This window comes from Anopheles maculipalpis, chromosome 2RL, assembly GCF_943734695.1.
Source record: "Anopheles maculipalpis chromosome 2RL, idAnoMacuDA_375_x, whole genome shotgun sequence".
Classification (NCBI taxonomy): Eukaryota; Metazoa; Arthropoda; class Insecta; order Diptera; family Culicidae; genus Anopheles; species Anopheles maculipalpis.
The window spans coordinates 32,450,714-32,467,256 of NC_064871.1; the positions used below are offsets into that span (position 1 = coordinate 32,450,714).

The 16,543-nt window shown below is 44.7% G+C and overlaps 4 protein-coding genes across 4 annotated transcripts in view; 3 read left to right on the top strand and 1 right to left on the bottom strand.

Moving 5' to 3' along the window:
• LOC126558283 (serine protease snake-like) overlaps positions 1-16,543 on the top strand; it is a 483,926-nt gene that overhangs the window by 26,147 nt on the left and 441,236 nt on the right. The gene's annotated exons all lie outside the window — the stretch shown is intronic.
• The window catches only part of LOC126559705 (ataxin-2 homolog), a 111,423-nt gene that overhangs the window by 1,383 nt on the left and 93,497 nt on the right, over positions 1-16,543 (bottom strand). Inside the window, exons 2-4 of the mRNA XM_050215876.1 lie at positions 9,024-9,164; positions 3,000-3,156; positions 575-2,928 (exon numbers count right to left, since the gene is read on the bottom strand). Of these exons, the coding sequence (XP_050071833.1) occupies positions 575-2,928; positions 3,000-3,156; positions 9,024-9,061 (2,549 nt within the window). The 5' untranslated portion in view covers positions 9,062-9,164. The remainder of the gene's footprint in view (positions 1-574; positions 2,929-2,999; positions 3,157-9,023; positions 9,165-16,543) is intronic.
• LOC126558671 (uncharacterized) lies at positions 11,553-12,509 on the top strand. The gene is made up of 2 exons (XM_050214721.1): positions 11,553-12,063; positions 12,130-12,509. The coding sequence occupies exons 1-2, from the start codon at positions 11,553-11,555 to the stop codon at positions 12,507-12,509; spliced, it is 891 nt and encodes a 296-aa protein (XP_050070678.1).
• On the top strand, positions 14,118-15,239 carry LOC126559366 (uncharacterized). The gene is made up of 2 exons (XM_050215514.1): positions 14,118-14,508; positions 14,584-15,239. Exons 1-2 carry the CDS (start codon positions 14,118-14,120, stop codon positions 15,237-15,239), a joined length of 1,047 nt encoding a protein of 348 aa, XP_050071471.1.

Consider the following 16,543-nt stretch of genomic DNA (forward strand, 5'->3'; position numbering starts at 1 on the left):
TTAACATTATTGAAGAGATGGGAAGCAAATATCGAATGTAATAATTATACACTATTCAAAATCACACGAAACGAAAATGATGAAATAATACCGCATTAACGATAGAAGATAGAAAACAGAAGCAGCAAATGATAAACAAGCAGATAAACATATGAGGAAATTAAATATATGCAATAATTGCAGTTGCCATCCATGCAATAATGCTAAGAAACGATGATGAGTGTTTTTAAACCCTTAAATAAATAAAAACGCAATACCGTTCACTAGCTATAGTTTGATTAAAATCTTAAACTAAATAAAATTCTAAAATTAAACGAAAACGAAATAATGTTCCTCATGATTGGGCATTCTGTGCTAAAGAAAGCTTTTGCATAGACTCCAGCAAGCAAGCCACGTCTAAGACTCGCGGCAAACTTTCCTCGAACTGCTTGTGAACTGCAGGGAAAAGGGTGCTTAAACCATTTTGCTTGCTAGAATCTGTCATGCATAACATATACGCACACACACACATATATCCACGAGCATTCGAACACCAACTACTTCTACCCACAAACTGGTCATAATTAGTACATACCGTGATGGGTTGGGAGTGCTTTGCCCGCGCGGACAAAATGGTTTAGCGGCCGGGTTCAAGGTAAACACTTTCTTCGGTGCTGTGCCCGGCGGCTTTGGTTCTCCACCACTGCCGGCACTTCCGTTGGCGGCTGTTCCATCGGGCGTACCGACACCGTTCGCATTGCCGTTCGGTGCCACACTGGTGGGCGTTACCGTGCCGGTGACCGAATTCTGACTAGCCGACGGTGCACCAGTAGGCGGCGCACCACCGACATGATTCGTTTGGGGTTGTTGCTGGGATGGCGGTGAACCACCTACAACGACCGGTTGTTGCTGTTGGCCTCCTTGCTGTGGCGGTTGTTGCACGACTGGTGGTGGCTGTTGCACCAAGTGGGGTGATTGGTTCGTCAGTTGGGTTGGCACCACCACCATACCACCGGATGCCGTTTGTGAGGCTTGATTCTGCTGTTGGCTCATTGGCGCTGGCTGGGGTGGTGGTGGTTCACTGTGCGGTGCCACCATTTTGCCGCCCTGCTGCTGCTGACTGTTGACCAGCGAGGGTGGAGAACTGTCCATCGACTGAGGTGATGAATGGTCGGGCTGAGGAGGTGGTTGCTGCTGGACAACAACGTTATGTGCAGGTGTATGTCCTTGCTGTGTCTGTTGCGGTGCAGGTGGTGGTGGCTGCTGATGAACGTTTGGCATTGGCGGTTGCTGCTGGGGTGGTGCCAGCTTAAAGTCTTGCCCGAATTTAAGCAAACTGTCGATCTCCATATCCCGATTCCGGACGACAACCGTACGCTGGGGTTGGGGCGGTGGCGCCTGTTGTGGCTGCTGTTGTTGTTGTTGTTGTTGTTGGGGTGGCGGTTGTTGCTGTACGGGCGGTGGCATTGCCATTGGATGTTGCTGAATCACGACATGCTCGCCCGGGACGACATTTGGCGGTGGCATATGGGGCGGTACAACGGTATGATGCGGATGCGCCAGGTGCATCGGTGGCTTCGTCGACATTGGCTGCATCTGACCGGACATTTGCTGCGGATTAAGCGATGGTGGCGGCTCACTGTACGTTACGGGGGCCGGTGCATTCGCGTACTGCCGTACGGTACGCTGTGGAAGAGGCTTTTGGTTGCTATTTACATTCATGTTACTGCCACCACCACCGCCACCACCGCCGCCACCACCACCCGGTGGTACTCCGGCCATGTCTCCTCGGCCGTCGCCATTCATCTTATTCGAGTTCATCACCGACGCCTGGACGTGCTGCTGCGGTGGTGCCTGCTGTTGTTGCTGGTGCTGTACATGCACGTAAGGCGATTGATTCGGATGCATACCGTACTGCGGTCCGGGCGGATGTCCCATACCACCGCCACTATGCTGTTGGCTACCTGGTGGAGCTTGTTGCTGTTGCTGTTGCTGCTGTGACACCATCTGTCCGTAGCTGTTCTTGTGCGGAGCCTGTGGGCTGGGAGGTTGCTGTTGCTGCTGCTGTTGTACCGCTACCACTGGCGGACCTCCATTATTGTTATTACTGTTCGCTAGCGATGGACTGCGCACCACCAGCTTGCCACCCGGCTGGCCGGGCTTGCGCTTCGCCGGCACTATATACTTCGGGTTCGAAGGCATCGCCTGCACCGTATTATTGTTGGTCGAATTGCTTGTATTGTTCGCTAGATTATTGTTTCCGTTGCTATTACTATTCGCCGCGTTACCACCACCACTACTACTGTTGCCACTACTGCTCACGCTGTTCGAGTTCTTATCATTAGCGGCAGGAGCAGCGCCTCCGGTACCCGGTTGCCCGGTGGATGCGGGCTGCGGACTAACGTTACTGTTCGGACGGACGACCGCTGCAAACGCGGACTCTTCGTCACCGTTCTCGATATCGATACGCTCCTTGTACACCGGATTGTTCTCGATTTCGTTCGCAATCTTTTCCGCCTCGAGCTCCTGCACCTTAAACTCTTCGCTGTCTTTCTTCTGTATCTGCACGGTGTACCCGGACAGGGATTGATCGAACGTCGACTGTACACCGTACACCTGCTCGTTCTTCAGGAACATATCATTTACATCCCAACCTTCCGCGTTCGAGTCGAGCTCGAGACCGTGCTCAATCGATTCACCGTTCACGTCGCCACTTTCGTCCCACGGTTCGAGCACACGGTCCTCTAGCCAGTTCGTGCCGTTGAAGCGCGAAATCGCTGTGTCGGTTTTGAACGTGTCGCGGGTAGCGTCCTCCGGATCGACGTCTTTTGCGGCCAGCGTCACAATGTCGTTCGGCTTGAAGATGAGTCGATCCACGAAAGATTCTACGATAATTTTTGGCTTCTGATCGGGACCAATCTCAACGCGATGTGCCATTTCCAGCACAATCTAAAATGGCAAGGTAACGTTATTGTTATTGGATGTGGTTCAAAAAACAAAAAAAAAAATCTTCAACATACCTGAAACTGTGAGGAAAACGTCCTGAATACTCCTTCGTATATGTGACCGGCCGGTGTTTGAATCTGCACAATGTTGCCTACATGTGAGGTGGCTGCATGCATAAACGAAGCATTGTTGTAAATGCCATCCGCTTGAATCGAACGTTGCCTCTGGGTCCTGCGATAAGAAGAGAAATAAATGTAGCAATTAAGTAGATGTAAACTACGTTCGTTTTTTTAATCTATTCATTCATAAAATAAAACGTAAGGAAATGCATTTATGTACCATAAGATAAATGTGTTGTAACGCCATGTTCATACTGTTGGTAGAGTAGCACCGATGCAAATTTAGAATAAAATATCACAGTTGTATTTTCTCCCACAGTAGAACACAATAAGGAGTAGTATATAATTTGACTATTTAAACAGCCGCACACACAAATCACACCAATACAAACAAGACAATCGCCGCACCCCAACACTAGATTTCGACGATCTAACGACGACGACAGAAGAACAAGTCCACGGTTTCTCTCACCGTTGCACTATCGCACACAACTCTGCATTCTGAAAATGCATTTTTTGCGCCATCCGGTTTTGCATTGCCGTTGCTTGCTATCAACGCCATTGTTCGCGGGATGAAATTACCGTCACAATATTGTTGATGATTGATGCCGTGTGTCCTAGTTATTCACTTTTGGGATAAAATTAACACATGCTCAATGAATCACTTCGTGTATCCAAATTGCGAATGTTGTGGCCTTTCGTATCTCTCACTTTCGGTTATGGAAACTTTACTGACCGGTAAATAGTCTCTCACAAAATGGCTACATGTGGAAGAAGGTTTGAGAGGAAACGATAGACATAGAGAGCGTTTCGTAGTCACAGCATTTTTTTCTGTTATAGTTGGTTGGCTGAGATAATATCGTTAATTGATGATAATATGGTAAAGAATCTACAAAGTGCACAGAGCCAACGCGATTTGATCAATTTATCGAATCGTTTAGGATACAATTAGAAGTTTTATATTTAGCAGTGTTGCGGTTTAGCCCATTACGGAAGTAGACACCATAATAATAGGACGAATTTAAGCTCACAGCGAGTGTTATTGCTGAAACTCTGTATGTTTTGATCCATGTTTGGTCGTTCCGTGGGACTATAGAAGAAGTTTTGTAATTAATTCACAACTCACTGAATAAGAGCTAACACATTCATGCTAGTAGACGTAATGGCTCATCCACAACGTCTCATCGTGCATTGGATCGACTACTCAGGCAGTGAGAATCAAAGAAGCCAGAAAAGACAGGCCAAACTATTGTTCTTTTTTGGCTTAACGATCTTCCAGGTCACACCGACCATTTAATGGCTTAGTAGACTTGCTGATACCACGTCGTTGGATAGTCATTCCACACAGCGGGGGAACGGTCCCGATGAAGTATGAACTCCGGTCCTGCCATGTGAAGACCGGCGCCATTGTCGCCTCACATTCGGGTCGCAAAAATTATTACAAAAACTATTAATTGAAAGATCACAAGTGTAACTTCCATTAGGATCTACCCTTTGCAGATCGCTGGAGCTAAATGGCTATCCAGCTGTGGGAATAAACAAATTAAGTAAGCCAAAAATGGCATAATCTTTCAAGGTTTTAGTACCAAAAGAGGCGAAATTAGGGAATTATTCTCTAATTTCGCTGTCTTCCCAGTATTGAAAGAAAGCTAGGAAATCTCAAATATTTACAAACGTCCCGCACCAAAGCCAAACTAATATTTGAACGCACACAAGCGTTCCTACGCGAAATGCTTTCCTTTCCCTTGTCGGTAAAAAGAACAAAACGAAATGCCAGGTACACAAGGGGAGGGGGAGAACGAGTGGCACGAGCGAATTGCCACCACCAGAAGAAGGGTAAATTGAACTAAATATAAATTCTAGTCCATTGTGTGCGATCTGGTGATTTTATTTGCTCACTTTCTGCTCGATAACGCAGTGTTCGCAGGCGATTAAACGCACAAAGGCATTTACTGCGGTGGGGAACGATGGCGACGACTCCACTTTCTCCTCAAATTGTCTTACGTGCAGGCACAGTAGTATATCGAGAATATATTAAGCCGGCATATACTAGTGGAGTGACTTTAAGGAACAATAACTTACAAAGAAGAAATGCTTCACTATCTTAAGTTGTGGACAGAGGTGTGATAATTGCTGGGAAATGGATGGGATTGGTTTGCCTGCATTTCGGCAAACTATTTTTATTTATATCACACTAACTCGTACGTTTCGCTGTCGTCTAGGAAATTCGCGAGCATGGAGTTGTGAAAGATTGAATAGAAATTGTAAGAAACAGTGGTAAGGACAAATCTATAGTTCTTTAACTTTGGTTTGAGAGTTTTTAAACAAGTAAGAATGACGAGAAATTCGCTGGAAACATCTGGCCCATAGGACGACTTACAGCCTCAGCTGTCCCAAAGAAATCAGAATACTTCGTGGTTCGCTTAGTATACGCATTAAAACGAGACCTATTCCTATCGATGTCCGCTACTGGGTGTGAGATGCGGGAGAGAACACTTCATGCTCCAACAATATCACGCTTTGTGTATTGTGTACTGCACAGGAAAACAAAAGGGAATGCAATTTTCCCTGTTGTGACAGTCTTGTTTCCTGTGTGTCGTTACGCTCATTCTTCCATTCGTCTGCACTACACACCACCACCAAGACGTTCTTGGGTGACTAGCGTGAGTCTTTTTAGGGGGCCCAATTCTTTCTTCTCCTTGCTGGTGCCACTCACTCCACTCACGCACACACACAAACACACACACAGAGCGCAAATGTACGTTAGTACTGCGTGTGTGTGTATGTGCGCTTTTCTTGTTTTTTCACCGGGCGTGAATGGTGAAAATTTTCTCCATGCAATCGCCAAACACACACACACACACACACATGAACGCACATGAAACACGGGAAGTATCCTGACACGCTGGTAATGCTGGTGGTGGTAGTTGTGGTGGATCGTAAAATGGGGTCAAACACACAAAAAGGGGTGCACAGCAGCAGTTGGAACATGGGGTAATCTTTCCACGGATTCACGACACAGGCACATGAGCGAATACATATTCCTTAGCGGCTGCAAAAGTTGATAGCGTATCAAATTCGTAATCAATTGACATATCCACACACACACGCACACACACTTATTGTCACACACGAGCTTCCCGTATCTTCCTCGCTAGTACACGGAGCACCTTTTCCCCAACCAAACCCGGGGCCTTACTCTTCGAGATGTAGAAGGGTTTTTCATGTGTTTTTTTTTAAAGAAGGATTTAACAGAAACACGCTTCGCTTCAAGGAAAGCTCAACAAACGTTGTGCAGAAGCAGACCGATTGCGACTGAACGGAAAATCGCGACGGCTTTTCCTCGACCGCGGCGGCACACACAACTGAGACGGACCAGTTGAGAGGTTTCTCTCTCGATCCTTCTGGTTGCTCTCTTTGTGAGGTTTTTGGGGCACCGATTGGGAGGTCTTTGGGACGATAGGTCCTGGCCGTGTGTTTGCCTGACGTTTTCAATTGTGAGAAGGGCTAAAATTGATGCGAGAGCGAGAAATTTCCCTTTGTGCGATGGCGGTGCACACAACAGCAAAAGAGATAATGCTCCCCCAAATCGGGGAAAGTTTGGGGAGCAATAATTGAATGGTTGGAGTGTTACGGAAAACCGGCGGAATGGCACTCGAACGAAATGGTGCCGGTTTTTAGATGCGAATGGATGTTTGCAAAGCTCCGGAATGGCTGAACCTCATGGAGTCGCCTGGTGGCTCAACTGATTTACAATCCGTAACGTGCAAAGTTGATAAGATTTTTCTAAATACCATTGTTATTTTACGTCCATCAATATCCTAGAATTCTCTTTTCTCCAACATTAAGTCAACACGATGCACTCCTCTCTGGCATTCTCCCACTCATCAGGATGTAAGGAATGTAGTGGATCGACTCTCTTCTTTATCCTCCAACAAAACTGGAACACACGACCGGAGGTTTCCCGACCGAATGTGCCTCCTCGTCCGAAGCTTCCGAAGCCATCACCACCACCAGATGGTACACCCTTATGGCCTGCTCGGTTGCTCGGATGGATGCTTGAGCAAACCAGACACGTTGCTTCTCACCAGTCCTGCACCTTAAAGCGACGAAGACTATGGGAAAACAGTATGCTGCAGACAACATATGAGAGGGAAAGCAGGACACGCGCGGAGTGTGCTATAAGAAAATTCAATCAATAAAAAGGAAGCATAGGCGCCCCCCTTCCCCTCCTTCCGTAGAACAACTACTACTACACACACACGCACGCACACTATGCAAAGGAAAATTGGGTAAGATACAGGGAAGGAGAGAAGGTCAGAGAGGAGAGCGTGAAACGCATTGCACATTTTTCATCATCCCCCAACACCCCCACTCCATCTTGTTTTGGCTGTATGGGGTTTGCATGTGCGCGGTTGTGTGTGTGTTGGTAGGATTCGTTGTGTCGCGCCGATGCTTCGACACTTTGGTGGCGATTTTCACCGGGAGGATTGTGCATACTGCTTTGTTGGTGTGCGTACATCATGAATGAGTGGATGAGTGTGTGCGTATGTGTGTGTGTGTTTGGGGTGTAAATGCGTTTCATATGGTTTCTAGGACGCAATGCAAATAATGTGCATTGTCGCTATCTCATTCGCACTTTCATTCCGTCCTTCGCCGTATCTCAGGTGCTTTCATTCATGCATTTTTCGAATCGCATACACAATGGGGGAATCATCTGTAGTTTTTTTTTTATTGTAATATAGATAAAAAGGCAAGTATGAAAGACGGAAAGGAAATTACGCATCAACTGTATATATTGTTGGTACGTAAAAGTTTTGTTCCACTTTTAGTGACGCAGTTTCGTGAGTCTAGCACGCAAATAAAAAAAAACTGCGAATGATTTAATTTCGATTTTCAATGCCACAAGCAAACAAGATTTTCGTAGCTAAAATGCCAAACGCTTTAAATACAATTTAGCAACTTGATTAATTCGTCTAGAATGTTTGTGATGTTTCAATAGACTTGTTCGCATTTTTTACAATAGAATATACAGGAACCATCAATAATAAATATCTTTTATGTTCGCTTTTTTTTTTAAAGCTGATTTCGACATTTCTTCTGAATATAATTTTACCAAAATTTGGAAGAACTATCATCAGTAAGCGAACTATTTATAGCATATTTGTTTTTGTTCAAAAGTTCAAAAATGATTGTGCCAAAATTTTAGAAAAACCTGAAATATTTTATTAATATTTAGCCGTATTGTCGAAAAAAACCAAGCCAAAAAAGCTGATTTATTATTAACACACCTTACTTAACCTAGAGTTAAAAAATGTAAAGAAGGGATGTTCAAATTTATGCAGATTTTTTTTTATTTATTTGTTTTGTATGACGGCTCTACGCCGTATTCCATATTTTTATCAGAATTGAAAAAAACGACTATTAACCGATTTCATGATTCATACAGAGGCAGAAACGTGGTCCCAAAATGTCCAACAAACTTTTGGAAGATAAATAAAAACTAAGTAGATTCGTTGAAAGTCTATTTTCTACCTGATGTACACTAGTTAATGATCTCAATTTATTGGCAGTCACTGTAACTTTAAGCCTATTTTAACAATCTTAAGAAGTTATTTTAAACTTCTTTCAAATACGATCTTTTTGGAACATTTTCCACAAATGCTTATTGCTTCATTATCACTGCTGTGGTCGTACATTATGCGTCATGCAGTGGCTCAAAGGTAGCAAGAGACCAGGTAACGCAGCATAAAACTCTGCGCATATTATCGGAATGACGCATAGATTAGGATGCTATTTCGCTGGGAATTAACCGCCAGAACAATAAAAAAAATTTACCCATAACAATAAACTAAAATATTTTAAGGAAGTTGAGGTTTGAGATAAGTGTGGCAGGCATGAAAGACTGCATTTTCTTACCGGGAAAAAGGAAAAAAATAAATACGCACACAAAATGACGTAATTTCGGGAATGGCTTACCTGGCCGGACCGGGGCGAGTTTTGTTGCGCTTGCTCATTTCGCTGTTGTCGTCTGAGCGGCTCAAAGAGGAGCCTTCTCTATGGCTTCGCGTAGGGACTGGAATTTTGACTGACTTTTCCTGCGCGGGAGACTTTTTCTCCCTGTCGCTCTACTGCTGCACGCTGCACACAGACACACAAGTTTCACACGCTTGACCGTCGAATCTTCCAATCGAGCAAAACGGAAAACGGAGTGTTTATGGGTGGGATAGTAGACGAGGCGCGCCTAACTAAATTGTTTTTCTTTGTTTTTCCGCACTCGCACTTGCAATGTACGGATGTCCTTTCTTCGTACACAGCGCACACACGCACACACAGAAAGTGTATAAAGAAGCTACGGTACACACAGGATTAACTTAAACCGACGATGCGCGCTGTTGCTAAATCGCTTGACGCACTTCTATACACGCAGTTGGGGAGTTCGCTTAGCCTTTTCCCGCTTTACTTAGACACACACACACACTTACACAAACACACTATCACTTGCCCGGTTACTTTTTCTCCACTTCGATTGCTAAATGCACTTAAACTGACTTATCTTTTGTGTCTCGCTGCGCGATCAATAATGCGCGCTTTCCGTCAAAAACGACTTGCGGTTTCCACCCGTAATCGTAGTGTGTGTGATTGTAACTTCTTGTACAGAGGTCTGCTAAAGTCGATGCTTTTATGTAACCAACAACTGACAAAACGCACGAACGAGCGCGAAGGAAGAAAAGAAAAAAAAAGGCAACACACGCTTATGTTGCCTCTGCTGTTGCTGCTTCAACTATTGGCACCGTTGCCGTGGCAAGAGTGGTATATCGCCGCACACTACGTATGCTGTCAATTTGACGCGCGTGACTTTCCCTTTGCTGCTTTGGGGGGCTGCTCTGGCTGACTGGCTGGTGTGCGAGCTTGGAGGAAAATCTTCGGTTTCTCTTTCGTCGCCGCCTGCTACTGCTACCCGATGCCGTTTCCTCCTCTGGCACGACTTAGCACGCGCTATAGGTTATGCCCGCCGTTGAAGACGACGATAAGTTGCATCAGCCCTCTCTCACCTACTTCCACACCCCTTCGATGGTGTGGGCTGATCGGGAAAAGCGCGTGGAACAATCCGGGTAACTGGCGAGCACTTTTTCCTTCACCCTGTTTGTGTGTGATGGTCGTCGTCGTAGTACCACCGGATTGTTTTTAAAGCAACGTTGTGTTTTTCTTCCCCTCTTTCGCGATGATGTGCTGAAGACGGTGATCTTACGCTATGCGTTGATAAATCCCTTCGCAATGACAGTTCCCAACACCCCAATGGCGATGTCAGTGTGGGTTGTGGTGTGTGCGGATTCCGAGTAAGATTACGCACTTTCTCTCGATTCCGTTGTTTCCTCTTCCCTGTAATGGGGCGACCCTTCCCGTTCAGGGTTTTTCCTTTCCAGTTGTTCCGCGCAGCCCGTGGCCCAACGATGACAACGATGATGATAGAGCGTTGGCTTTGTTTGCAATCCGCAACGCAATCCTTGCTATTTCCTTTCCGGGTGACACTTGGTCCGTCGTTTGCACGGCTCTTTTCGTGTGTTTACCCAAAACCTTTAGCTGCGTGCAAACTAAGGCGGTAGAAGCCCAACGTTTCGTTTGTACACCAGGGAAATTAACCACCGCGGGGGCCACAAAACGGGACACCTTCCCTCACCAAATGGCGCTGGCTGCTTACGATGCACAACGAGGGGAAAACGAGCGCACTAGACGAAAACACACTCCGGGTTCGACGGGAGGGTTTTTCCACCGGAAGGCAAAACGGCCAACAACCGATGCCGTTTACCACCAGTACACTGTGCGCTACCAGTTTTCCTGTCGATTGCGCCTAAATTCGCGATTATTCGATACGATTTCAGCAAATACAAAGACTCTATGAACAAGAGTTGGCTGCTACGGTGCCAAAAAACGGAGGAATAAAATGAATATGCCACACTCTCGCACTGCAAATACGCGACATGTGCATGGTACGCACACAGTGAAACATAAAAATGGCGCCTCTGGCAGTGTGCGTGTGTTTGAGCTGCGTGTAAGACAGAGAGGATGCGCTTATTTAGAAAGGGCAAACCGATGAAGCGAGTTCGAGCGCCTCGACTCGCGGCTATAAATGTAATTCATCGCGTTTGACAGATGACGGCACCGTGAAATGAAAATGTTTTGAATTATTAGTTTTCGCATTTCGTTTTATACGATTTATAATGAAAATATGGAAAATAATAATAGGCGCATAACAACGCATTTTCTTTGGTCTGATAAGAATGTGCACAGAAATGAGTAGTTTGCATTTAAATTTGAGTTTTGAAAACAACACAAACATTGGCTGGCAACACTGTTATTTGTTTGCAATCAAACTGTCAACAACACATGTGTTTTGTAGCGGCTCCAGAGCGGCATTTGTTAACTCGAGAAAAATAAAAAAATCGTCTACTGCTACGTGAAATACACCTTAAAAATTGAATGTTGTAATATTGACTGCCGATAACAATGAAACGGAAAGGAAGCATAATTCTTACACCGAAAAGAAAACAGCAAATTGAAGTGCAGTCGGATGAGGAGGAAGATCGTGCATCAGACAGCGAAATCGAACGAGTCACACCAGACCACGATGATCAGGACGACAATTCTGCGGAACAGAGCGAGGAGGATCAAGCCACTGACGAGAATGAGGATGTTGGGCAAGGTTCGGACGAATCGGAAGATGGAGAAGAATCCGACGATCAGCAGCAGGACTCAAACGAGGAAAACAACGATGAAAGCGGGCAAGACGATAGCGGCAATGAGGACGAAGACACAGTAAAGCGTACACCATCCATTAAACAACCAATAATCCGAGGCAAGGTGCAACGTGTGACACCCTTGCTGAAGAAAAAGAAGAGAAAAGCTGGTGTAATCTACATCAGCTCCATCCCCAAACACATGAATGTGACTATCCTACGTTCGTTACTAGAACCGTTCGGGGAAATCGGTCGCATATACTTGCAACCTTCTCAGAAAGGTGCGTTTCTCCTGTCACGATCATAATTCTTTGTTGATACAACGTTTGTTTGTTTCAAATTTTTAGATGGCAAAGTTCGGATGAAAACGGCGCAGGGCAAGCGTGCGATGGTGCAATACACCGAGGGATGGGTTGAGTTTTTAGATAAACGCGTTGCAAAACAAGTAGTACCACTGTTAAACATGCATCCAATCACCAACAAAAAGAAATCAGTGTTTCGTGACATCCTGTGGAGCATGAAGTACTTGTCAGGGTTCAAGTGGGTCCATCTGAACGAACGGTTGACGTACGAGCGAGCAGTGGCCAAGGAGAAAATGCGCGAACAAATTCAGCAGATTCGCAAGGAAGTTTCGTACCACGAAACAAAGGTTCATCATAAAGAGATGGCATTGAAAAATGCTGCAAGGGAAAAGAAGGAAACCAAGGCCAAGAAAAATGGAGTATAATAATACACATAAGTAAAATTTATTGTTCTTTGTTAGTGTATTTTCGCAAAGTTGTGATTGTCAAAAAAGAATATGATCCAAATACAGCATCATTCGATTGTAGGGAGCCCCTGACAGTCTGGCATAAATAATTACCTTGTGAGGCCTCGTACGGTGTTTTTTTATGTGTTGGGGTGGTATGAAGTTGGTGGTTGGAGACTGAGACAAGAACCGCTGCTTCCACAGGGCTTTTTCGGTGAGGCCTCATACCAGCGACCCTTACGCCCTTATGTAATATCGGAAGCACATTGCTCAGGGGAATCGTTTCTAATCCGGTACTGAGATGCTAGCTGGAAGAATACGAGTCCTGGATTATGCTAACGGTGGATGCCAATGCACTCGCCATTTCGAACATCAGGTGCTAAGGAATATCTTTGGTTGTGTGTGGGAACAGTGCTTGGCGAGCACGCAGAAGAAAAATGAATCAAAAGCGTTCTTATGGTGGTCCAACCCGTAAGTGTAGGATTGTTGGGGCATGCGATGAGGATAGCAGAATCCTGAATCCGTCAAAGAGCACCAGAAAGAGGATCATCAACTACCTGTTTGGCTCGGGGCGTAGAGGAGCAAACCAATCTTGTTAACTGAATCAAGTAGAGTCGAACGCTTAGGTGATTGGATGGAACCGATAAAAGTATGAATGAGTACGATGTGGGACGGGTCCGATACAGAACAAACCAAACACCAATGAAAGAAAAAAAAATGAAATTCCAGCAGTCAACTCAATGTATTTAAACGAGCATATCCTGCATTCAACAAACTGACATCTTACTGAAGAATGTCTTAAAAATAAAGTTGTAAACTTAAAAGTAAAGTAAATAAAGATATTTTTTCAACACTTCCTATCTCATAGCAATTGATTATTACTTCGTTTTGGATATAGACAAAAATCTTTCAAGAGACCTTCAACATTTTACTGGTCGCTACTGAGGTCACCTGGGCGCCTCTTCGATCGAAGACACCTTTCTAACAATCCATCCACCGGCATAAAGAAATTTTTCGTAAGCTCCATCAATTGCTCATTCGGGACGCTAGGACCCTTCACGTGGGTGACTTTTCAACATTTTTGCTCATGACCTGACCTGATTGTTTAACATTTTTCCTCAACTTGTATTACTAAGAAAATCTGCAATAGTAAACTGTTCGGACTATAGCTACTCCGAAAAGAAAGAAATTGCTATATTATTCAGTCTGAACATAAAATATATTATGAAAAACGATGGTTCTTACACCATTCAAAAAAAAAAAAAATAAAAAAAAATCAGTCCGTTCTTCATGAATTAAAAAAAATCATAAAGCATTGTAATACAATCTAAAACCAGCAATGGAGATACCTCGAGCATGTGTGAGACTCACTTACTGCACACCGATTATATCCTTATCACGAACCACCATACAGGCCCCGAAAGCGGAACGATTTGGTTCAAGGCGTAAATCAAATTTCCCCACAATTGATAGGAAAATGCAATCAGCCGGAAACCAATCTTCTCTCTGCCTTTCAATCCAGCTGTGGCCGATCTTGGATGGTTTCGCACCAAACTTCGTTTAGTACAGCTTCGAAAGCCACTAACGATGGTTGACCCACGGAAGACAGAGTCGGATTTGAGTGCTAGCTTTCAGGAACTACTGGAAGCGGTTGCAAAAGTGCGACCATCCGACCGGGCACTGTATGATGCATTTGCTCCGGTAAGAAAACGGTTGTGGTATAAGTGGTTTGTGCGAAGATTAGTTGTTGCAGTGTGTTTGATGGCCATATGTTTGGCAGTGTGCTACATTCCCAGTGTAAATTGGCACGCGTCGGCTGTTGGGCGGCTGTTGATGATAGAAATGCTCCCGTACTGGGACTGGACACCACTGTACCGTAGCAAGTGTTTGGTGGCGAAGGCGAAAGAAAGTACTGCTTCGAAAAAGATTGAACCGACCGTTTCATTTCCGGATGATTGTGTTGTTTGCCGAAACTTTGGTAAGTAGAGAGTGATGTGCTATGTCCCATGCTCTACTATACCTGGATGATAATTGTGCAATTTTCTAACAACAGGAATGGTTCCGGTGCATGGAAATGTATCCTACGAATATTTATACCGACATCATCTGATGCGTAATGTACCGATCGTTGTGTCCAACGTTTATCCCCCATGGAACGAGCACAAACATTATGGAACCGAATGGGACAGCTTTCTGCTCGATTTGGAAGACTTATTGTTAGCGAATCCTTGCGATTTCCGCACGAATTTGCTCTTCAAACCAAGCTTCGCCAAAACGTCTGCCATAGCGCGAATGGTTGATCTGCTTGCGGAGGAAACTATCAATCGCGGATGGTTTGTGCAGCTACGAAACTGTGCCCTGCGAAGCGTTAAGAAAACGAGAACCATGTTTGAGAAGCCCTACTTTTACGCCACCCATTGGGAACCTCCGTACACAAGCTGGATTTTGCTATCGCGAGCATTCGAAGGCGCACCCGTCATGACACCCAACATGGCCGGACTTGTGATAGTACATCAGATGCGTTCTAGGCTAAGTGTTATTCTTCGACCACGTGTCGAGTGTGAAAGTAGTTGCCAGATGCATTCGATAACATTACACGAACAACAATCCCTTCTGTTCTCGACGACTTTGTGGACGTTTAGCTATGTTCCTTCGGATGCTAATGAAACTTCGCTCACGTTCGTAACGGAAACGTACGAAAATTTGTGATGAGAAGACCAGGGCTGCAAATTTGATCATCGTTGAATGTCGAACTCAATATCTGTAACAGCGGAGCAGATACTCATCTCACCAATAAATGCAATGCAAAAGTAAGCAAAACGAAAAAGACAAAACCAAACCGCCCGAGATTCGATTCAGTAATGTTTAGTTGATTTATTCACATCATTGGTTCCCAGTGTAGTTTTATCAGCTATATTGTTTTCATATAATAACATTTGTATCTTCTTAACAATCATCATTGCAATCATCGTTTCGTGTTTTCGTCGTCAAAACCTCCCGCCGGTTCGCATCTGTTCTGAGGTGTTCTGAGTAGAAGATGGTAATTATGAAGATGTCAAGCCGTGTTACACTCTAAAAGCGTTTTTCGGGGGGGAAGTTGTGTAAAGGTTAGAGCAATCCTCATTCTCATGAGAGCGGGTGTAGGGGCGGGGAGGCCGGCCACAAAGAACTGAACCAGTGTGTCCGAAGCGCGTGAAAGGGAAAGTTTAAGTCTCTGAATAGACCTTAAAAAGTTCGGTACGATTTCAGAATGTCGCTCGGATGTAAACGAAAGTTTGAAGAAGCGCTTTTGGTTTTTGCACAATTTTTTGTTATACCTAATGGCCATGTTCTTGTTTCGCGAAACTTGTCTTGCTGTTTGCTTGTTTTTTTTTAAATCATTTTGCTTTTCTGTTCGTTTCTTGATCTTTCATCATACGACACAATTCTTTAGAAACGGTAACATACAAGTTGGTTAAGTTAGGGGCTGTAGATGCTAGTTGGCATCTTGAGCATGTCATTCTGCTTCAGTCTGCAATCCACAACAATACTTCTTGTGCCTTCTGCTTTGGAGAGAGAGAGAGTGTCGCTGTAAGCTAAGAGTTTCTTAATGACCAGTGCGGTTTTGCTGATCGTTTGTTAGCTATAAAGTACGAGTAAAGCACAGATGCACATAGCACTTATCTGTTTCTAGCCGATAATATGTTCGATTCGAGCAGAATGGATGGACAAAATGGACGAGATTATTTAAGATTTTTAAGATAGGCTCGAAAAAATAGTCTAAAAAATTTGACTAGCAAGGATCAGGAGCAAGAGTAACGGAGTTGAATATTCAAAAACTTTAGTGACATAAACTAGAACACTGCAAACATTTAATTTTCGTTCGTCACCATCCGTTCGGCTAGGATGTGTCCAAACTGAAACGAACGATCACCGCGAAGGAGATCGACAGGGCTACACCACGGTACCACAGTACAGCGTAGAGTTTGGGCCAATGCCATCGTGCCTAGTACCTTCGATCGCGATCTGTCGCA